Source organism: Cyrtonyx montezumae, unplaced genomic scaffold (assembly GCF_038088225.1).
Source record: "Cyrtonyx montezumae isolate F1298 unplaced genomic scaffold, pur_monq_1.0 scaffold_13, whole genome shotgun sequence".
Taxonomy (NCBI): domain Eukaryota; kingdom Metazoa; phylum Chordata; class Aves; order Galliformes; family Odontophoridae; genus Cyrtonyx; species Cyrtonyx montezumae.
This window is the reverse complement of record NW_027071859.1, coordinates 20,316,787-20,341,679: the sequence shown is the minus strand read 5'-3', so window position 1 is coordinate 20,341,679 and position 24,893 is coordinate 20,316,787. Positions and strand designations below refer to the sequence as shown.

General features: G+C 33.8%; 1 protein-coding gene across 1 annotated transcript in view; it reads left to right on the top strand.

Moving 5' to 3' along the window:
• CSMD1 (CUB and Sushi multiple domains 1) overlaps positions 1-24,893 on the top strand; it is a 966,006-nt gene that overhangs the window by 795,574 nt on the left and 145,539 nt on the right. The window contains exons 27-33 of the mRNA XM_065730794.1: positions 7,300-7,491; positions 8,923-9,061; positions 13,152-13,339; positions 15,538-15,732; positions 20,302-20,418; positions 22,774-22,887; positions 24,693-24,788. Coding sequence (XP_065586866.1) covers positions 7,300-7,491; positions 8,923-9,061; positions 13,152-13,339; positions 15,538-15,732; positions 20,302-20,418; positions 22,774-22,887; positions 24,693-24,788 — 1,041 coding nt within the window. The remainder of the gene's footprint in view (positions 1-7,299; positions 7,492-8,922; positions 9,062-13,151; positions 13,340-15,537; positions 15,733-20,301; positions 20,419-22,773; positions 22,888-24,692; positions 24,789-24,893) is intronic.

Here is a 24,893-nt window from a genome sequence, read left to right as displayed (position 1 = left end):
CAATTGTAAAAGAAGTTTACATATACGTTCAGAATCACATACTATGTGCTTACGGAATTTTGAGGTCAAAGAAAAAAAATGCATTAACACATCTTTAGTTACAATAGATAAGATTCTCTTTTTCTAAGTCTGTAGCGTAATCATTCTTTATAGTTTAGTTTCCTCTTTTGCTTTCTCTGATGCTTTAAATGTTGCATTGCACGCTTAAAATAACTCAGTTTAATTATTATGGAAAATAATTTTTATCCATAATCTAATCTGTTGTCTGGTTGAGGTGTCCTGAATTTCATGAAAGGTAGCAGTTCTTCATTTGATTCCTGCAGAACTTAGTCAGTGAAGCTTTACTTCAAACTTGTGGACTTTCGTATTTCAGACTTATTAAAAGAGATGTAATTAGTACTTGGGTTTCTTTTTCATTATGCTTCTGGGAAATGCAGGATAGTTATGCTTTCATAGCAATGGTTTAGTTGTCAATTTGTACATTTATGTGTGTATGTAATATTCTTGTTTGAGACCAAATGCTATTCTTTCACCTTTGGAAGTGGTGGTTAGTCTGAAATTACTACAAATCCTATTATCAGGAATAGATTATTACACAAGTGTGATTTAGCAGCAATTTAGTTTTTATTAATACTTTTATTGGTAAGTCGTGAAAATAGACTGTATGATTCTTTGTAGAACTCAATCAGCACATCAGAGAATTTAACACAATTGTTTAACAGAATGTACTATAATCAAATACAGTGGCTTAGATTCAGGAATAGGGGAGGTTTCTAAACTCAGCTGCATGTTTGATGACCTTTTCCTCCACTACTGAGCTACCGCTCACCCTTCCCTTTCATCTGTGTCTGACCTAAAAACAGTTTTTCTTTGTTAATGTCTGTCAGTGGTGAATCTTGAGAAATCTACCCTGGGAGGCATCTCAGCCCACAGAGATCAAGGATCACAGACTGCTGGTGTTCTGGAAAGCTCAGATGGTTCTTGTTTAGGGTTGCTTTTTATAGGATCATGAGATTACTCACTTTTGTTAGTAATTTTCCATGATTCAGCTAATTTTCTGTTGTTTTTTTTTTGGGGGGGGGTGGGTTTGTTTATTTATTTATTTATTTATTTATTTATTTATTTCTATGATTCAGTTTGTCTTACTTCCTCTTTCATGTAATCATACCTTTGGCAGTTAGCCATATTACATGAGCTCCAGCTATGGCTAAGGGAGACCTGTTGTCCCATGTTAATATGTATAGATAACAGAGGAATTATACATTGTTATGCTCCAGTGTGCTCTGTAGATAAAAGACAAATTATGTTATAATGGTTCTTGCTGAAATCATAGACCAGACATACAGATAACAAAGGAATGATGCCATGTTATGCAAGAGCTGCTCCATTGCATATATGTACGATGTCTTGCTTTTGATATGCAAAATCTGTTGCACAAGCTCTTCTGTCAAAATATGTGAAGACACTGCCTTGCCTGCAACTCTTGAAAGGTCTTCATAATTACTGTAACCATGTGAAGTAAAAAATTAGAGTGTCTGTAACAAAACACTGCAACAACAAATGCTTACATGATTGTTTACCACAGAGAGAATGCAAACAATATTGAAGAAGATGATTTATTTATTTATTTGTATGATAGATTACATGCTAAACAAACTGATAGAAGATGAAGTGTCCTTCAGGTGAAAAATAAATTAGACACAACTCTAACATATCGATCACAAGGCTACAGAAAAGAAGATATACAGTGAATCATGTTCTCAAAAACAGCATGCTATTGATTTTCGGTGATGTTTTAAATCAACTTTGAAAAGGCAGTTTGGGGGCTAAATCTAAAATAAAATCCAAAATGAGATTCTGTAAGATTATTAAATTCAAAATAGAGAGGTTTAACATAGTGCCTGTCAATACATGAAGGTCTGAACACTCCCTAGATGCCTTTGTTTTTTCCAGCTGCTCATTCTTCCTACACTAATTCCATCATCTGTATACACATGCATGTCTTACTCTGAGCAGGTGAGACAGAGAGAAGGAGAAGGGAAATCTGTTCAGAGCAAGTCTCTATTAACACTATTTTGTAGGTTACTGCATAGAATACATGGTCAAGGACTGGAAAGCAGCCAGTTATTTGTCTGTTAACAGAATTAAAATATCTTCTCCTGGTTGTGTCATTTTAGAATCATTGTATCACTGAGGTTGGAAATAAACCTTAAATCTTCTCTATCATTTCTACAATGAAAGACTTACAATGGGATTTTGATTTGATTTAGTATTCTTCAGTCAAAAAATGTAGTTACTTCTTTTCCAGATGTATTTTAATTCGAGGCTGTTTAAATTTGACAATTTCCTACAGAGTTCTACTGGACAGACTGGCTGCTCATGGCTTGGAGAGGTGTATGATTTGTTGGATGAGGAACTGGGTGAATACACAGGCTAAAGAGTGGATAGCATTCAATCCACTTGGAGTCTGGTCACAAGTGGTACACCCCAGGGCTCTGCCTTGGGGCTCATTTTGTTCAACATTTTTATTGGTGATCTGGGGAAATTGGGGAATTCAAGTGCACCTTCCGTATGTTCTCACATGATACCAAGTTAGGCAGGAGTGTTGATCTGCTTGAATGCAGGAAGGCCTTGCAGGGGGATCTGGATAGACTATGTAGATGGGCTGTACCCACTCACATGGACTCAAAAGGGTTAATTGCCAGGGCCTGCATTTGGGTCATAACAATAGGAAGGCTTGGGGAGGGTGACTGAAAGGTTACCTCACAGAGAAGGATCTGGGGATGCTGGTTGGATGACAGCCATCTGAAGATGAGCAGGTGTGCCCAAGTAGCCTAGACATCCTGGTTATATCAAAAATAATGTGGGCAAGCAGAGCCAAGAAAGGGATTGGCTCTTTGTAGGCAGTAGTTTAAATAAGTTTTCAGTTTGGGGCTGCTTACTACTAGATGAATATTGAGTTATTTGGGGATGTGCAGAGAACAACAGTGCTGACGAAGGGACTAGAATTGAAAGACATATGAGGAGTGTTGGAGGGAAGTGAGTTTTAGTTTGGAAAAGAGGAGGTCTCATTTCTCTGCAAGTACTTGAAGGAATGTTACAGGGAGGTGGGTATTGATCTCATTTCTCAGATGAGAAGTGATGATGTGAGGTTTCAGGTTGCCCCAGAGGAGGTTTAGATTGGATATTAAGAACTTCTTCATGGAGACAGTGGTCAAGCTGGGCTTCTTATGGCAGTGATGAAGTCCCCATCGTATTTAGGGGATACATGGATGTGACACTAAGGGGCTTTTTTTAATGGTAGGACACGGTAGGTCAGATTTATGGTTGGACTTAATCTTCTTAATGATCTTAATGCTATTTTCCAAAATATATACTCATATGATTCTTACTGCATTCAGCTTCAAGTCTCTGAATTCCTCAGTTTTTTAACAATTTTTTTATGGCAGTGTTATATTCCTCTTGGAAATCTTGTGGTGTAAAATAATTTGAAAATGAGACGTGTTGAAAAACTGACAGCCTGTCTAAATGTTCACTTTTCTAGACAACACGTCAGTACTTAAATGTCTGATGTTTTATTTAATTAGGATCAAGTTTACCTGGCATGATAAAAAGCTACTATTTTCAAATATGGAAAATAACTTTGGAGGCTGCAAGTACAAAGTTGTTAGAAATATTTCAGTGCTTCTCTTTTGTATGAGAATTGAAGATGAACAGTGAAATAAATTTTTAAAGGAATCAGCCCTTAGAAGTTGTTGCATACCTGACTCAGACAGATTGGCAATAATTGTTGATTGCTGAAGATTTTTATGAAAAAAAAAAAAAAGTATTAAAAGATTTGTTGAAAAGAGATACTTGCTAATGAGATTGACTTCAATCTCATTGGTGGTAATGCACTTCAAAAAATTTTGTTTTTTAACAGATGTTCACTAGTTATACACCTTTTGAGCTATTGTTATCTGTCAAATAAGAAATAACTTCTCTGAAGTCATGACAGTACTTTCCTTCCTCTGTGGTCAAGTATTTATTTAGTAAACTGAACTAATATGGTATATCACTTAAACTGTCAGGGTTGTTCCCTGGGGAGTGTTTGCACAATATTCATTAGTAGTAATAACCACTACTTTAGTTCTTGGACTGATATTTATAAGTTCTGGTGAAAAAGACTCCCAGTGTCAAAAATAAAAAATAAAAAAAAAATCCAAAACTGCCACTGTTTTATACTTAATTTAGAAAAGGAACCGTCTCGAGGTATGTAAACTGTATTATTTAGGAGTGGGGAAAAAAAGGCAAAAATGATTAATAATAAAATAATAAATAATTAATTTTTCTGTCTTTATAGTATTTTATTTATCATAACCCACAAATTCTGATGTAGAGATGTTTTGTAATTTCAGTTATTTTTTTCCAAATGGTCACATATTTACTACTGTTTTGTTTCTCATTTGGTTCTGTTTTTTGGTTTTTTTTTTTTTTGTGTTTTTTCAACCTTTCTCTTTACTGCAAATATAGAATACAGTTATACTTCAGCACATTGAAAACAACCAGATGAATAATTTTATCAAATCAGATTAATACAAGTTAATGTTTTATTGCAAGTAATTTCCTGTGAGATTTTTATTTTCTTACTGGGACATTATCAACTCACAGTTTTGATTTTGAAAGGCTAAAAACACCAAACCTGCATTAATTGTCTCAGGTTTGAAAAAATAAGAATTTTACATTTGTTCAACTTAGTATCTGTCTTTTTCAGTTTTGCAAATGTTTAGTTGCTGTGTCTTGTGTAGACTTTTGGTGTGAGGAGAAGGAATAGATACAGCCAATAATAGCAGAAATGAACTTCCTGCATATTCTGGTCACAAAAGTTGCATTATGGTGGTAGTAATTGAGCTTTTTTTTTTTTTTATACACGATATATATATATATAAATAGAGCAGGAGGATCACAAACATACATCATTTATAGGGTCCCTTGATTTTGAAACTTCTTCAGATCTTTCAAAAAAAATGAAGTGATTGAAAATATAATTAATTAATTTAAAACCATAACCAACATAATGAAATCTGATTCTATCCTAAAAAGCAATTTATTTAATTTTGAGATGTAATGCAGTTTCCGGTGAAGACACCTTAATTTGCATGCCAGTGTGCAGATTTCCACACGTGTAACACATAGTGATCAGTGGAAATGCAGAGCTTGAATATCTTACATGAAGACATATTCCATTCCTTTTATTGTAACTGTTTTAAAAGCTGTTTTTTGACTCTAGTTTTCAGGTTATTTCTAATAATAAAGATTCTCAATTTGTTCATATTCCAGCATAAATAGTTGGCATTTATTGTTATAGGAGAACAAGCCTCACAAAAATGACTACCAAGTCTCAGTGGCTGCAAACTGCCCAGAAGCCATTTTTCTCATTTTTTTTTTTTTTTTTAATTTTTAAGTCTTAATTCCAGTTATGTGAATGCCCTATATATATTACTGTTGTGTAATGATCATACCATTTCATTTAATACTTTGTCTCTGCAGTGCCAGAGGTGGGAAAAACACCAGTGAAAAATGAAGTACAGAATTTTTCTCAGTGACATTTGCTACTATATAAAGGAATTTGGAAGAGACTTTGCCCTCTCTATTTGTAGCGATAGAAACTGATCATGACACATAATATAATTATCTTTATGTTCCTATTCTTTTTTTGGACCTGTAGGTTTTAGTATTCTCCTATAACCTGCTTGATACGTTACATACTGCTCCAAAGGCATAGCGACTTTTTTCTCAGGGTGTAGGAAAATGTGCAACCAAACATAATGATAATATTAGCTTATCAACCAAGGAAGTGGTAAAAAAAAAGTTTCAATAATGTAATATATTTTTTTAATAAATTAAATCAGTTTATCTCTGAATCCTGTTATCTGTCTGATCGTCTTTTACAGACAGGAGAACAAAATTACTCTTTGAAAGGACATCTGATTTGGATTTGAGCTTTTTGTGAATTAGTTTAGGAATGAATTGATCATCTTATGCGTGTGCATGCAAGGAAGTATAAATAAGTCATGCTTTCCAAAAAAAAAAAGACCATAAATTATTGTTGATATTTCATATTTTTCAAGGATTACCCTTTGTGCTGTATATGAGCAGAAAGGTGAGTGGAGCAGATTTTTAAAACTCCTTTGGTCTTGGGTGCAAGAATTTTAAACTAGACTGAATAAAGTCAGTGAAAAGAGGAGCTTATTTGTAGATGCTTACAAATTGGTGATTGTGACAGTAAGTTTTTGACTTCTTTATTTGGCTTTTGCTCACAACTGTGGTAAGCTTTTTGAAAAGGACATGACTAGGTGAAACAGCCTAGAGGGAAGACATAGTGCAGTTCAGTGATGCAGTGACAGGAGTCTGCAGAGATTGGACCTTCCTTCCTTGGAGAGACTACTGTGTTTACTGCAGTTAAGGATATTGAATACCTGAGGCTAGTAGAAGAGACCTGGCCTCTTCCACAAATCAATAGTGAATATAGATTTGTGTGTGCACTTTTCCAGACAGCTAGTTGTTTTAATACCATAGCAATGGTTCTGCTCAGTTTAATATTGTACTTTTCAAATTTATTTATTTATTTTTACAAAGAAAGATCTATATCCAAACTCAAGAGACTGAAAATATGAGAGATGTTTTGCATAGACTGAGAAAAGATAAGAGAGATGAGTATTAATTTTTTTTTCCCCTGCACCCTCTGAAAACTGTTCGCTAGAACAGACGTTTGGCTAACTTGACTAGATCACAAATTGATTTGTTTAAGTATACTCTGAAGAAAGTTATTGCATATCCCTGTAAAGGAAAATTCTGGACTACTTAAAACTCATATTTGTTCAACCAATTGGGCATTTACATTCTGGAGGATATTAAGTCTATAAAACATTATTTACACGATGTTACTTACCCACAAAGGTATCAAAGTGCATGAATAAATTTGCCTTGATAACTGGAACATTAAGATGAAAAAAAGGAGTTACTAGATCTGTTTTTTGAAGTGGATGAAAAAAAAAAAAAAAGAAGAAGAAAGAAAAGCTTGTGTTTGCTTGGCTTGTATTTTATTCTAAGGTAGCTGGCAAGAAGCCAGCATAATTGTGATGTATCTCAATGGACAAATTCTCATAGTAAAAAAAAAGAAACAAAAAGCATTCCCATGTTAGATAATGAGTAAATACTACAGCCTTGTTTGGAATGCTCTTGTAAAAATGTGCTGTTTTTATTTAGAGCTGTTTAGTATCTACATCTGAAAGCTTTTATTTCATGATTCCCTTAAAGCTTCAATCGCATCAACCTGTAATGATCCTGGAACACCACAAAATGGTACCAGATATGGAGACAGCAGAGAGCCTGGAGATACTACTACCTTTCAATGTGACCCTGGTTATCAGCTTCAAGGACAAGCTAAAATTACATGTGTGCAACTGAATAACCGATTCTTCTGGCAACCCGATCCTCCTACATGCATAGGTAATGACATGATATTACTCTCCATTTAAAATAATACAGATTATATTTCTTATTCAGCTAGGGTGATGTGTAAATAATGACATGAAAGTCTTTACTAAACTGTTTGCTGGGATTATGTATAAAATAAAAATCTTTAAATAGAAATCAAAATTAAAACATTTGGACATATCTTTACTTTTCCGTATACTTCAGGTGACCTTGAAGGGGGAAGTAGATAAAAATAGTCTTTACTGCAGAGATGAAAATATTAGAAGCCTTAGCAGTTCTCCTAAAGGCATTATATATCAGTATAAAAATTACCATAAAGTCTTTATTTCAGTATGCTGCTAATTATTTCCAGTTAATAAGTCTATTTATCTCTGACCATTGTGAGACTTCTGTTCCCAATTTAGTGTTTTCTGTTGCACTCATATCTTATTATTTTGATCGTGGTTTTCTCAGGCTGAATCATTACAACATGTTAGAAACTGAAATTACAATTTCCTGTAATGTCTGTTTAAGAATAAAGCAAAAAAGAAATAAATCTAAAAAATAAGAACTAGACCAAAAATAATGATTAAAATATCAAAACCATAGAAAGATTAATAAAAATAGATCAGAAATCAAAATAAAAGTTTATTCTATTTTCCTAAAATAGTAGGAGTATTTTTATTAACATTTTTATTTGAGTTAGTAGTGTTCCTTCAAAGTAAATGTTTTTGCTTATGATTTAGAGTTGTCTTGGAGTTTTTGAGTGAGTCTAAAGTGAAACAGTTATTCTATGAGTGTATTCCAACCACAAATGGGCATTCAGTCATAGAATCATTGAGTATATCAGATTAGTACAGATGCCCAATCCTTAATACCAACAGCTTGATTCTACAGATGCGTTCAGTCTGCATGACTTGGTAATAATGTGCAACCACGTTGACTATTGTGCTTTTGAGGTAGGCTTCTGTGTAGTCATTACCTTTGAAAGCTGGACTTCTTAAAAGTAAAGCTCAATTTATTGTAAGTAAATTAATATATTTGATTTTTTATTTTGGAAATAATTGCACAGACTGACTCAGTACTGCTTTGTGTTATATCTTTGGCCAAAAGGGGCTATATTGTGATTTCCATGGTTAAAGGATTAAAGGACTTCTTGTACATAAGAACTTCAGTTTGACAGAGATGAACTTAAGTACTGGAAAGGATATACAACGCTTCCTATTAAACTTAATATTTCATTCCTTTAGGAAGAGCTTTTCTTGTGCTTACTTAGAATGAAAAGAGCTCATTTTATTTCTGGAAAATACAAAAAAAAAAGTTTTCTAGGTGGAAGCGGGAAAGCTATCTTCAATTTTTATTTGTTATTAAATCTAGAAGTCAGTTCACTCCTACTTAACAGCTAACATACACTTGTGAATTTAAGATGTGACCATATTCCTACTTCTTTTTACATTGTGACAGCTGCATGTGGAGGAAACCTGACAGGCCCAGCAGGAGTTATTTTATCACCTAACTATCCACAGCCGTATCCTCCTGGGAAAGAATGTGACTGGAGAATAAAAGTAAACCCTGACTTTGTCATTGCCTTGATATTCAAAAGGTACTATTTATAGATTAATGTCTCTGTTTAATAGAATTTCAAATCTCACATCTTAAAACAGCATCATTTATCAGTTCTTAAAGCTTTTAATCATATGTTATAGCTATGTCTCAGAGCGTACACCTAATGTATGCTGTATCATTGCTTCAAAATAACATAAAAGAAGATAACATAGTTATATGTCACTTTTGATATCAAATACATACCTGAACAACAAAAATTGCGGTAACCTCTGAAAAAAAAAAAAGCTTTGGAAAACTGTCCACTTATAGAAACGCTTGATTTACATTTTTGTATCTTATAGAAGTGATTCACACTGTACTGGAAACTGCCTAAAGTTCAATTCTTAAAGCTTTTTACAAATGTAAATTGAATACACTTGTTAGAATGCAGAAATCAGGAAAAAAAAAACAAACTAAAAATGTAGTAATATCTTGTCTTCTTTGTTAAGAGATAAGAGATATTTGGATAATACTGTGTCATTGCTATAAAAAAAGAAGTTTCATTTACTCACACTATCATAATCAACCTATATTTGGTTCATACATTTTAACACAAAATGAAATTAAGGAATATAATCATATTCGTGTTCCCAGTTTATCATTTCTATTTGAATCAGGTCATCTTGGATTCTACATCTGTGGATGCAAGTGAAAATTATTTTCTTCCTTTCATTTCGAATCCTAAATTTGACTTTTTAAGCTGAGAATAATATTGCTTTCTGCTTCAATAGGTGTAGTTCAATTATGATTATTTTAGAAAAAGAATGGAGGGTTTTAAGGTGTAAAATTTTCACCTTCTTTTAGAAAAAGAAACAAAAGTAAGTTTTATTTGTTGACTGCAGAATGCTTTCTAATAAAATATTGATATGTCTAAAATGAAAGAATCAAAGCACGAGGAATCTGGAAGTTATTTAATCAATAATAATAATAATGAAAAAGATATGTCCTCTGAGTATTTGATCAAGTAGCATTGAGGAAGGAAAATAAAGATGAGATAAGTTAGCCACAAATTATGCTCTTGAAAATATCTCATGATAGGTATGATAAGTAGCATGTCTGTGGAATACCTAAATAATTAGTTAAAATGTCCCATTTGAAGTAAGGTGAAAGGAACTTAGAATTATTCATTATTCAGATTTGTTTGTAAATTATAGTTTAGGGAATACAGTTATGATAAGCATAATGGAAGCATAATTTGCACTTTACGCTAGATTTCCAGTACGTTATAAATAACTGGATTTCAGTAGTCAAAATCGACTGCCCAAGTTTTTCCTAATTTTGATATTCTGCACAAGAAGTTCTTAAATTCTCAGTACTGAAGAAATCCTCCTTAGAAATCTGAAAGAAAAAGTTATGCTATAGCTTCCCTGTTTTTTGGTGCCGTATTTTACAAAACTATCTAATGTTGCAGAATATCTTGGATACTAGCCTATCTTATGATGGCTGGTTGTTATATAGGGCATTTTAAGCTTTGGATTGTCTCATTTATAAACATTTTCAGAAAGCTGGACCAAAAACAAAAAAAAAAAAAAGGAAGAAAAAGAAAAGGGAAAATTGGAATACTACTTATTATATCTGTTATCTGAAAGTTTTACTTTTTTAACAAATATGATATTTACAGTGTAAATGTAAGTGTGATGCAGATTCCTATCTAATGAAAAAAGTGTTTGAGTACATGTTGGTAACTTTATGCTGGATAACTAAATTCAGAAAGAAATATATTTTGTGATGGATCTCAGTATACTTTGCAACATAGCCTTAGTTTTATAGAAAATGTCAATGAAGAAATAACTCTGCAATTCTTTCAGTAACTTGTTTTTCTTTGACATTTGCAAAATTCACTTTCTTAACATACTACTTTCTCTTCATTTGGTCAAACTATTTTTTTATTCTCACACTATGTCACACCTGAGTCCTGAGTTATTCTCGAGGAAATGGCTTTAGAAGACAGCAGTGTATACATAGGATGAGAATGTGAACTAAGAATACAGAATGTATTTTATCATGTATGTTTTGGCTACAGAAAGATTGAAAAGCATTGCCCTGTAGAAAAGAATAGTAAAAGTGCTTTTCTTGTTCCTGATCTCTCAACTGCTCTTTATTTTCATTCTTCTGACTTCCAGCTAAAATTTCTCTTATGTGAAATTTCAAAACATTTTTTGTGTCTTCTCCTACCTGTTGAAAATAGAGCATAAAATATTCTTTTTATTGAAGCCATTTGCATATGACATTATTTAGGAAAAGTGTGACATGGGATAAGGGCCTGAAGGGAAGAGGGGCTCAAGAAAGATGGTCAGTATTCAAGGATCATCTTCTCCAAGTGCATCCCAAGAAAAAGGAAGTTTGGCAAGAATGCCAAGAGCTCTCCATAAATCAACAAGGACTGGATGTAAGTCAGTGCGAAAAGAATGTCTATAGATAGCAGAAGCAGGAACAGTTTACCTGGGAGGAATAAGGTGTCTGAACAGCCAGAACTCATGTTAGCAAAGCTGAAACCCAGATAGAATTAAACAGAGCCAAGAACATAAAGGGAAACAAGAAAATTCTATGAGCATATCACCGATAAAAGGCCAGGGAAGATGTGGCCCTCTCCAGAAAGAAACTAGAGACCTGGTATATGGGTTCCCATAGAATCCATAGCTCATAGGGAACTGGTGGGTGAAGTTGCCAAGCTGCTATCCCTCCCATTTAGAAGGTCATGGTAGCCTGGTGAAGTTCTCACTTGTTGGAAAAGGGGAAACATGTAACCTACATTTTCAAGAAGGGAAAAAAATCTGGGGAACTACAGGCTAGTCAGTCTCACCTCTGTGATTGGCAGCAGATCGTCCTGAAGGACCTACTAAGGCACATGGAGAATGAAGATGAGGTAATCAACAAACTTGATCACTTTTTATGATGGCATAAGTAAATAAAGGAATAGAACTGACATTGTTTACCCGGACTTGTGCAAAGCATTAGACATTGTCCTGCTTGACATCCTGGTTGCAAAACTAGAGATCTGATGGATGGACCACTATCTGGATAAGGAATTGGCTGGATGGTTGCACTTAGGGAGTTGCAGTCAATGGGTCAAAGTCCAAGTGGAGACCAAGTGACAAGTGGCATTCCTCACGGATTGGTATTGGGATTTCTGTTATTTAACATCTTTTTAAGTGATGTGGACAGTAGGATGGAGTGCACCCTCAGCAAGTTTGCAGATGAAATGAAGCTGAGTGGTGCAGTCGACACTCTAGAGGGAAGGGATCTCATCCAGAAGGACGTGGGCAGGCTTGAGAGGTGGAACCAAGGCAACATCATGATGTTCAACATGGCCAAGTGCAAGGTCCTGCATCTGGATCACAGCAATCCCAAGCACAGATACAGAGTGGGCAGACAATAGCTTGAGAGCAGTCCTGAGGAGAAGGATTTAGCAATGTCAGTTGATGAAAGACTCAACATGAGCTGGCAATTTGTGCTTGCAGCCCAAAAGGCCACCCATATCCTAGGCTGCATCAAGAGAAGCATGACCAGCAGGTCAAATGAAGTGATTCTGTCCCTCTACTCTGCTCTCATGAGACCCCATCTGGAGTACTGCTTCCAGTTCTGGAGTTCCCAATGCAAGAAGTACATGGAGTTGTTGGAGCAGGTCCAGAGGAGGGCCATGACGATGATCGGAGGGCTTGAGCACCTCTAAGATGTCTAGGGGCTCTTCAGCCTGGAGAAGAGAAGGCACTGGAGGCAGTGCCTTAATTAATGAGCAAGTTGTCCGTGATGAGTGGTAAGATGCAGCCTTCTGCAGCAGGTGTTTCATTCCATCTTGAGAAAAGTATTTATGGAGGTGCGAGTATATGTTTCTTTTTTATTGAATGTGGATAGAGCCTGAATAGTAGATCTTTAGCCTTGTAGTAGATCTTTTGGAAAGCTCAGTTTGTTCATATCAATGGTAGGGAGAACTCCATCTAAAGAAAATAAATTTTCACTATGAATCATGCTTAAAAGACTTATTTCTGGAACAGAGAATCTCTTAGGTAGAAGACTGGCAGCCACAGTTACAGTTATGTTTAATTCAAGAAAAATAATCTAAGACTTAATTCTCTTTTTCTTTTCAGTTTCAATATGGAGCCCAGTTACGATTTTCTACATATTTATGAAGGAGAAGATTCTAACAGTCCTCTAATTGGCAGTTTTCAAGGCTCACAGGCTCCTGAAAGAATAGAGAGCAGTGGTAACAGTCTGTTTCTGGCTTTTCGCAGTGATGCTTCTGTTGGAATGTCAGGATTTGCTATTGACTATAAAGGTATTGTTCTCATTCTAATCTTTAGAAACATGTGAAAAGAAAGAAATGTTAATTAGGATTTACTGAGACTCAAATCTTTTTCATTCTAGGCATACACATATTGAACTGCCAGATACCCCTTTATATTAACATAGTTTTAAAAACAGTTTTCTGTAAAACAGAGGAACAGAGAAACCCTCTTTCATGCAGTCTTTCACATTACTATGTGCATTTTCAGCTTCTAGAAAAAAAAATAGGAGAGATGCACATAAAAAGTAGCGTTTGCCTTGGAATTGTCTGTCCCAATTGCAATACATTACATGGTGTTTCTTTGCTGACATGTACCAATACATTTTCCTTTCCAACTGTTTTTGAATCTATATACAAGTCTTTTGAGTAATTATTGCAGGAGACCCTTTGCATTTTTGTTTTCAGGAAGGAATTGGGAGAGTGGTAACTGCTTCTAGCCAAATAATAGGTTATATTTTCTTTTAATTAAAGAGAAACACACATAAACACACAAGTTAGTAGCTGTTCTGCTTCTGGTCCAGATGCTGTCTCTAACTTAATTGTTATCTGCACTGATTCAGTCAAGCTGTTTCTCATGTGCAAAGGTGCTGCCTCAGCTTCTTATTCTTGTCAATGGACATGCAATATATGATGTACATGTCAAAAATATAAGAACAAAAAAAAACCACTGAAGAGAATAGAAATAACAACAAAACTAACGGAAGTTAAAAATAAATGTTACATTATTTTTATATTTATTCTGCATCTGTTATCTATCACTACCCATAATTCTACATATTGCCAACCCTTTTCTTCCCAAAACCATTATCACACTGACATAGATGATGGAATTCTTGTCTATCTATCTAAGCTTGAAGAATATATATATATTTTTAAAACGGAATGGCTTGTTCTGGAAGTTCTGGCCTGCAAAGATAGAAAGTGGGAAATTGAGCAGGAGATAGAGAGATAACAGATATTCTCTACAAACATAAAGTATACTAAGTACTTCTGTATTTTAACTTGGTGTACTTTCTGTAATATAGTCTGATTTATGTGCCTTTATTCAATCAAAATGGAAGAAAAGGAAAATATATGATCAAAACAACATATTTTGAAGAGTTATTATAATAAATAAGCATTTTTTACCTGATAATTCTGCAATATAATTACGTTAAATCAATATTTTATTAAAAAATATTTTTATTTTCATTTCTGCTTGTTGATATCCAGATTGGCTTCCTGAAAATTTCCCCTGAGTATTTTATTTAAAATATGTACTATGTTCGCATTTAATAAAGGAAGGAGGCATGGTGTAAATTTTGCTTATGAATTTGATCTTTGAACTTTTCAAAGAAAGTTTTTGTATCCCACTTCTATTAGGTACATCATTCCCTCCTAGAGTTCAATTATTTAGCAAAATATTTTTCTGAAGTTCTGTCATTTTTTCATATGTTTTAAGGGAACTGAGTTGTATTTTAGTCAATGTTAGCAAAATTTATGACATCAGCAGTATAATGATACTAATTTTTTCTTTTCATTTATTTACTTATAGCATTCTACACCTTAATCCTACCTGTCTGAAGATCATCTCCATCATTCTCTTTAAACAAAGACATTTCTAATACAATATATGTATTTTTTCCTTTCCTTTATTTGAGTTTTAATACTGATTGTAAATGAACTAACACTGTTAACATCAGTGTCAACACTCATTTTGATTTAAAGATTTCATAAATGTTTTCTCATTCTAAACAATAACTGCTTTGTTTACTTTGTTAGCCTCCAAGCTTCAGTTATTAGATGTTCTTAAGTATGAGAAATAAAGTTACAAGCAATTTTAAAATTTAGTTATTCCATAGTATGACAGCTTTTTAATGAGATTTTATTGAGTACTGAGTATGCTGTTTGGTTAAAAAATATAATAGAGTTACACTGTGGATTCTTGAAATTAATTTTTCTTCTGTAGAGCTATACTTCATGGAAGTCACTGAACCTTTGGGCAGTTCTGCTAACAATAAGTGGAAAGAAAATGATACAGATTAGTTATTTTCTGTATGATTTCCTTGTCCACCTAGCCAATCTTATGCAAATATCCTTGATCTTGTAAATATACAGAAATGAGAAAATTACTGACTGAAAAAAAACACTGATTTTTTTTTTTTTTAACCTGAAAGTGTACAAAGATTTTTTTTCATTCGCTTTAACAGAAAAGCCACGGGAAGCTTGTTTTGATCCTGGGAACATCATGAATGGAACAAGAATTGGAACAGACTTTAAGCTTGGTTCAACTATTACTTACCAGTGTGACTCTGGATATAAAATTATTGATCCTTCAACTATTACATGTGTAATTGGTGCAGATGGAAAGCCATCATGGAACAGAGCACTGCCTTCTTGTAATGGTATCTACTGTTATCTTACCATTTGACTTATCTCGCCAGTGTTACCGAGTGTGTATTACATGTATTTTTGAACATGGTACAGTGGCATTTGCAGTTATTTGAGGGATAGAATTCTAGAGACATTGGTGGTTGTGTATAGCAGAGGTAGGATAAACCTAACACGGGTTTTTATTTGATACCTTTCCAGCATGAGTGTGAAGATACAGAAGTCATTACATACATAGATATATATATATATATATATACATAGATATATTTATGCATATTTAATCTAAACTTGTCTTTTAAGATGCAAGCGGAATATTTAAGGAATTACGGATTATGTCATTTTAAAGATGTGATGGTTTTGGCTGGAATAGAATTAATCTTCTTAATGGTAGATGGTGTGTTGCTGTTTTGGATTTCTTATGAAAATAACATCGATAACATTCTGATGTTTGATTATTTCTGGTCAGAATTTACACTAAATCAGTAACTTTTCTACTTCTTATACTGCCTGCTAGCAAGGAGTCTGGGCATGCAGAAAAAGCTGGGAAGGGACACAGCAAGAGAAGTTGGCCCAACCATAGCAAAGTGATTTTCTGTACAATATGGAGTTGACCACACTCAACTATGAAACTTGGGAAAGCTGGCTGAGGCTGGTGGAAAGCAATTCATTGTGCTTCACTCATTTTGTAAATTCTTTTTTTCTTCTTTCTTAGATTATTTTTTCTTCTTTCTTTTGCTATTTTTCATTCTTATTAAACTATTCTTACCTCAACACACGACTGCCTGCATGTCCCAATCCAATTTATAAGAGGGAGAAAAGGTTCTTTTTAATATATGTATACCTGGTGGCAAGATTAAGACACTTACGGGTCAGATGTTAGCCTGACCAGTTTATTACAAATCCTAGTTGCTTAGGGAAATGGGGAAGAGAAGATGGGCAATAGGAAAGAGATAGGAAATAAAAATCAAGTAGCTTTGTAGAAAGCAAGAGAGAGAGAGTCACCACTGTGGGTCCAGTGAGGTTTGTAGTAGGTCTGTTCATCTCAAGAACTTGTCTGATTACCTCAGGGGATGGGAGAAAGCCAGGAAGATTCCCAGCAAGCAGGTCCTGGGTGGGTTCTACCAAAAAGGTTTTCCTCTTAGGGAATTCTCTATCAAAGGTTTCCTTGGGATTTCTTCAAAGTCCTTAGGTTAGTGAGGGCCTTTTATGCCCCATTTCACTGTCTTGTATTTTTTTCTTCTTTTCTCTCTGTTAGTGTGACATACCTGGCCCAACAGATAAGCCAGCAGGGAGTGGTGCCTTCATTGCCATGCACAAGTATTATCGCCTTTTGCAGTGGTCAGCTCCTTCAAGCCTGAAAAAGACTGCTTGTCCTGCTTCTGCTTATCTTTCATAAGTAGAGGTACTGTAGCAGGGTGACACCCCCCTAGATAATTTGCAGTTGTCAGTTAGAGCCTTATCACCAGAAAGGCCTCAAGAAGCAAGCTTCGAGATAAAAGAAGAAAAAGTTTTGTCTTTCACGTTGCGTTATTCAGTTTTCTCCCCTATCCCATCAGGGAGGGTTTGGAGTGAGCAAATGGTTGTGTTCTGCTTTGCTGCTTTCTGGGTTAAACCACAAAAAGGGAAAGGCATGGAGATTGTGGAATCATTTTGTAAGCAAAACAGAAAAACATCAATGTAATGGAGAACCCAGAGTAATGAACAAGTATGCACCTTTGTTTTCAAGGAGTTTAGGTGAGAGAAATAGGTTAACAGCTGGAAGGTAAACAGAATTTCTTACAAGAAATGAAATTACTTTTACTATTTATATTATGATCATATACCTATCATTACTATATATGGCTAACATAATTATATTTATCTATTATTACTATTGTACCTATTACTAGTTAGTATTATTAGGATGCATTCAAATTATATAGTATCAGTTTATGTAGATTTTAAGGCCTGCAAGTATGGCTCTGAGAGCACAAATAGGTCTTAATTGCCTTTAGCAACTTGAGCTGGGATCTGTACTCACAACCTTTGCCTGAAGGCCCAGGAGATCTACTTAAACTCAGTCCTAGGAATTCACACTCTGACTGACCTATGTAATATGTACTAGACTTATATTCTACTCTGTCTTCTGGATGGTCTTCAAACTAGTACTGTGGTTGTCTCTTGGATGAAACACTGTATATAGCAGGACTGAAGCTGGAAGGGGCCTCTGGTCACCTACTCCAACCCCATTGCACAAGCAGGTTTACCTGGAGCAGGTTGCCCAGTTAGATTTTGAATATCTACATGGATGGAGACTCCACAGCCTTTCTGGATAATCTGTGCAAGTGTTTGACTATATATAAATATAAATAAATATATAAAAAAGCATTTGCTTAATTTCAGATAGAGCTTTGTATATGGTTAAAGCTGCTTCTTGTCCTCAGCACTACTGTTGGTATTCACTACTAACAGAGTCTGGTTCTTCTTCATCATTCTCTCAATTCAAATATTTATACAGTTTGATAGAATCTCTCCAACCTTCCTATTTGATAGAGTAAACAGCCCTAGTTCTGTTAGTGTTTCCTGCATCTCCAGATGTTTTAGATGAATCATTTTGTATCTTTTCAATTGAATTTCTTCATTAGGTCCATGTACTTATGGTATTGAGTGGCCCAGAACTGGATATAGCACTGAAAATGTGCCCTCATCAGACGATTTTCTTTTTGCATGGATGAATCCATTTCTGCACCTTTGCTTTATACTCACTTCCAGGTCAGATGCATTTTGTCAGTCTGCCCCTCTGCTGCCACCTGTAATGCAGCAATAAAATGTAATGGAATATTGCTGGAAGGTTTAACCTCTATTAGCCATACCACCTCTGATGTTGTCGGCCAACGTAATAAATTAGGAGGCATTACTTTCAGAACAGCCCTCATAAAATATATAATACAGTTCATGTATGTAAATAAGAAGACTTATTTTAATCTGTAATATTTTTTATTTAAACAAAAAGAGCTCTTACTCTTGGGTAAGAGTTTTTATGAAATGAATGCATCATCTGGTTTGATGTCAGTGGCTGCAGTTCTCAATGAGTTCTAAAAGTGTTCATCAGAGATTTTTGATGAATTGTTCTTCTGTGCTTTGGCCTTGAAAATAATTGGTCACAAATGCACTCACTGCCAGAAAATGATGATATGAATAAGGTGTGATTGTGAAGTGTGGAATGTTTTTCTCTTGTAAAATAGGGCTTATCAAAGTAGAAGGCACAGTCAGATTTCTGAATTGAATATTTGATTGCAACTCTATACACTCAATTTGAAAATTCCAGGTAACGTTTATGTTGACTGAAAATGGAGCTGGAAATACACCAAAAAAAAACCCATGATTTTTTCTTTTTGCAGTCTTGAACCATGTTCTCAAATTCCTTTATCGAAACAAAAGCAAGGCTGAATGTTTTTTACTGTTTTTGCTGTGTTTAGCCAATGAATCAAAATGCATACAGTTACTTCTAGAACTTGAGTCAGTGCTGCAATGTGTCCTTCCCATGCTCTGGCTGCATCTCAGACTGTTAGTAGCACACTGATGTATGGCTGTTGGTGAGCTCCTGGGGCCAGACCAGGCTGTTTGGTGGGACAGAGCAGCAGTGAGGGGCAGATGGCATGGGGTAGGGGGCAGGCCTTGTTGCCATCTGTTCTGGGCTGCATGTGGCCTGTGGACCGTAGGTTGGACATGTCTGCTTTAGATTGTAATCAGAACTACTGAAATAATTATAAAGTGCTGTGTACTGTCTAATCCTGACCAATAGATATTAATATAGTAGCAACTATATTAATGATACTTAAATAAAGATTTCAAAAGGATAGTCACCAGTAATGTGAGATAATGAACCGTGGGATCCTGATTCTAATTCTATGTGATGGGGAAAAAATTAAGCAAGATGACTTTATTATAAGTACTGAGAAAGATCAGCTCCATGTCTTATTATTTACTCTGTTTATTTTATTTTATTTATTTATTTTTTTTGAAAGAGAGACTAATGTGAAGAATGAAACACATACAAAAGTCTGTGAAGTGTTTATCTTCTGTTTAACTTTACATAAGAAATAACTGAAGAATTTCAATATGTATATCTGTGTGTTGAAAAAGCAGGGTGATTTAAGCATATGTTCCCAAAGTGTAGCATTCTGTGCAGAGTGCTGTTAACATATCTATGTATTTCTCTGGGACCCAAGATAACTGCATTATGACATTTACTCACACAGCAATAACAACTAAATGTCTTTTTAAATGAACTTTTTTTATAAATATACACATAGAAACTCAATACTTTTGTGTTTACAGTTTCTGTCAACTAATTTATAATTCCAGTCCTATACAAATAATTGCAGTCAATTAAAATTTCTTTATTCCAATTTTAAAGGAATTTTAATAAAAATATATATGTTGGAAAGAGCTATTAAATCTGTCTTCATAGAAGAAACGCAGGCAAAAAGCACTGAGCTGCTGTTTTGTATTATATATTTTCTTTCATTTTCAAACTTAGCTAATATAGATAGGGGTGGGTGTAATTCATATAACATTTATTTCTATTTTCTTTCCAGCACCATGTGGAGGACAGTATACAGGAACGGAGGGGGTGGTTCTATCACCAAGTTATCCTCATAATTATACTGCTGGACAGACTTGCCATTATTCAATAATGGTACCTAAAGAATTTGGTAAGAATATATTCTACTATTCTATTCATCAATCATTGTTCTACAGTTCTGTTGTTATTTATGTGAAATAGTTACTTTAGATTTGAAACATATTGCAAATTGGCTATCAAAAAGAAAGGGTTCTTGAAAAAGAAATTGATTCTACAATTTTCAAATTTACTTTTCCCTTGGGTGATCAATAGACTTCAACTAAGCAAGTGTTTTCCACAAATACATTTGCCCAAGAGATCCTTGCAATAACTATTGTTAAAAAATAAAATATAAAAACTTGTATTTTATATTTATATTAAAAATAAAAGTAATAATAATTAATATATCATATAAAAGTTGCTTACTAATTTCTTAGAGTTGTCTCATCAGTGAGTTGTGAGGAAAGTTAATCTTTGGAATCCCCTGAATTGGGCATTCCCTGCTCAGCAGTGGTCTCCAGAGAGATGACTACTAATTGAAAAGAGTAAAAGAGGTTTAGAGGAAAAAGAGGAAGAATGAAAAGAAAGAATGAGAGACAAAGTGATCTGTTTTGAGGAGTTGCAGCATTTGCTGCTGTCAGAGGAGGGATGGAGGTGGTGTGAGTGCTTGTCCAAAGGTCGTGGTCTCACACCAGCAAAAAGCAGACAGCGAAAAAAATCATCCAAAGATTCTCTCAGGCATTCTTTTATGCCAGCTGAGTTTGCAGGTGCACTGATGCAATGTTGTAAACTACTGAGTTCACAATAATAAGTTTATCAAAAATAAGCTTTCTACAAAAAGTTTCTCCTGATTTTGGACCAAGACTAGTCTTTATTTATTGTCATGCCTTGAAGTGCTGAAGATTTACTACTCATATCACAGGAAGTCCGAAAATTTTTTTGTTGATCCTCTATAGGAGTCTAATTCTTATTCATTGTATAAGATGCTAGAAAATAACCAGTAGAAGTGGAAGATGCTGGAACATGTAAAAAAGATCAATCAAGGCATTTGGAATTATTAGAATATTGGGGCAATGATTACAAGGAAATGTTATTAGAACTATACTGAGTGACAAATTTATCTGATCACGGATGTGATTGTGCAGTGTTCTTCACTAAAAATCTTGATCGCGTGTTCTAAGTGAAGGAGGATATTTCCTTCCAGAATTGTGTAGTAAAAGAACAAGTGGTAGTAGTCACAAGCTGAGCACAGCAAATTCCAAGAGGACATAAAGAAAACATTCTTCACCATGGTAGTGATTAAAGTAGAGGTAGCTTCGGTAAGATTAGGATTCTCAAGTTTTGTCAGTTTTCAACACTTTATCAGAAAAAGGCTTCAACACTTCTGATCTAACTTCAAAGTTAGTCCTGCTTTTAAAAATTAGGAGGTTGGAATACGCAATTTAAGGGAAAAAATAAAAAGATTTTTAAACTTTACAAAAAGTACTGTCTGATGTGAGCTGTACATCAAATGGTAGATAAGTGCTGCACCTTAGAACTGTGTTCTTTTTTGTTTTGCTTTTTTTTTTTTAGTTTTTTGTTGTTGTTTTTATGTTGTTTTTTTTTAAAAAGAATCTGGAATAGATTTAACTTTAAAACAGATTCCTCCTTTATCAAGAAAATATGGATAGCTATTGTGATAAAATAGTATTATTATTGGTTTCATTTTACTGGTTTATTACTCTACATCTTTATTGCTGACTGATACTTGAATTCATTTAACTAATATTTACAACTATTTGATATCTACTAATAAGAAATGTATAAATTACTTGATTTATTTTTTAATACACTTTAAATTGGTTACAGTTGAGGGTAAAAATTAAGTGGAGGAATATGCCAAAAACAGTAATGCATTGATGTTTTTATTACTTGGTCAGTTTTCATTTTGTAATAAAATGCACAGGTGCAAAATAGCCAATTCAGTGTTAAAACATCTTCCTCATTCTAAAGCTGGTTAATCAACTAATCATGTGTTGCAGTAGATGCTCATCACTAGTTGCTGAGGTTGTTAATGAAATTTTAGTTAAAAATAAAATCTTTTTTCGATATTTAATTTTCTTATTTTTATAGGTACTTAATCAGTAAGGAATAAGAATTTCTTCTGCCTGGAGAGTGGGCTTTTGGGAAAGGGTATTTTAGTTTTGTTTTTATTTAAAAATAAGGAAAAACTGAAGAGCATATCACATTCTCACCACTGAAGTTTAAAGCAACCGTCTATAATGATAGATAATAAATTAAGCTTCTGTCCTTGCCTGAAACTTGGAAACAACTCTGGAGGAATCTGCTGATAACTGAGACAATAATATCCAATAATATCCAACTACATTTGGGTTTTAAAAATAGATTATCTTCTCTTTTGTTCTCTCTCTTTCTCACTCTCTTACTTCTTTATTTTTAAATATAGTTGTGTTTGGACAATTTGCCTATTTCCAAACAGCTCTGAATGATGTGGCAGAATTATTTGATGGAGATAACTCGCAAGCTAGACTTCTTAGTTCACTGTCTGGATCCCACTCTGGTAAGAAATAAGGAAAATAATATGTTTCTTACACAGTTTTGTCTGGAAGAAAGAATTCATGAGAACATTTTGAATTTTGTTTGGAAATATAGATACCAAGGGAAATGGATGAGATGTCTAAAACTTTGAGACACAACAGTCTTCTGAAACACGTTTTAGGCAAAAACTCATCACTTGGATTACTGGAGAAATAATTGAATGAAATTCTCCAGTCTTAATATAAGACTGAGGGAATATAAGAGGGTAGACTATGTGGTGAGGTTATCTTCTCTGCACCCAAACATCTACATTTTCCAAATGTCTCATTTAAACACAAATTACTTGTATTCACTAAATGAAATTATCTGAACTGAAATATGCACTTAGAATAAAAAAAACCAGCTGCTGTTTCCAGGTAACTATAGCAAAATTTTGACCTTATGAAATGATAATTAAACTTATATATTTCAGCATGGCCAAAATTTCTGTCTCTGTATTTAACTACTATGTTCATTTCAAGGGGATAATATAAAAATATTCCTGCAGAGCTGTATGTTTGTTTGTTTGTTTGTTATACAGTCCTGGTATTTAGGAGAGTTTCTAAGTAACTTTAAGATTTTCATTGCTTCTTTATGAGTAATTGGGGATAATCTCCCTTTTAAAGGAATATATAGTTAAAGGAACATATCTATTCAATTTATAAAAAACATTTTATTATTTGAAAAATTCAGCTGATCCTTTTCAGATAGTGAATTCTTGCTATTTGCCTCTTAAGAGGAGTTAATGTATTTATTTTCTAATTTTTTATGACCACTGGCAAAATTTCAACAGCAAAATGCATTCACTTTTGAAGTTTAAAATTTGAGAGCACTCATCTGGGCACACAATTTTACTGCATTATACATATTCTTTAAAAGTAAAAATTAATGTATATATCTACAGTGGACATTTGAGAACAATGAAGGGAGTTTAAACTTTTGATTTTTACTTATTCATCATGATGTGATTTACACTGGTTTAAGATTAGATTCTGTTAACGGAAAGTAGTAGAGCTGTGATAATATAAAATTAATCTAAGTGAAGGAATTATCAATCTTGTTTATACAGCTGTCTGAGATATAATTACTAAATTATCATTTATTTCAGTAGAACTTTTTAAAATCTGTGTTGATATAACCCAACACAAATAAAAACATTTGTCACTTGTAATAGCATCTATTCAATTATTTTTGTTTCATTACTGAGCATTTAGCATGACTATAGGCAAATAGTGAAGGAGAAAATGAATATTAAACATCTTTATTAATTGTCAACTCAATGTATGAAATTGGAAATGCTTTTAAAAAAATAGTAATGTAATATAATATGTGGTCATATATTTTATTGAAGCAACTATACAAAAAGAGTCATAAATCCATTTTCTCTCATTAGTTTTTAAATGATGAACATCACATAAGAATGCTTTGTTACATCTCAAAAATCCTTTTCATTATTTAATGTGTTTTGCAAAATTGAGTAAGCTGTCAGTGACAGAAAAAGTTGACCAAAACTTTTCTTAATGATTTTAGCTCCTAATGGTAGTGACAGACTCCTGAAAAATAGTTTGGAGATCTGTTTCGAAGAGTTGCACTGAATGTCAGAAAGTTTGTTAATGAATCATGAAGTCTTTTTAATTTGATCCATTTTTAAACCTTCAGTATTAGATTTCATTTTATACATTGTGACTTAGATTTTCTTCAGAGGTAAAGGAAAACATGAACTGGATTTTAACAGTATATTTGTTTACTCTATTTTGCCTGTTTAATTTCTTTTGTTTCCCTTTATAGGAGAGACACTGCCTTTGGCAACATCTAATCAAATTTTTCTGCGATTCAGTGCTAAGAGTGGGGCATCAGCAAGGGGATTCCATTTTGTTTACCAAGGTAAATCATATCTTCTTTTTGTGAGAGATACTGGTACAAGTCTTTCAAAGTGTATCATTCTGAAAACTTCTTAGATCTTAATTATTTATTTGAATAGAAGTGTAT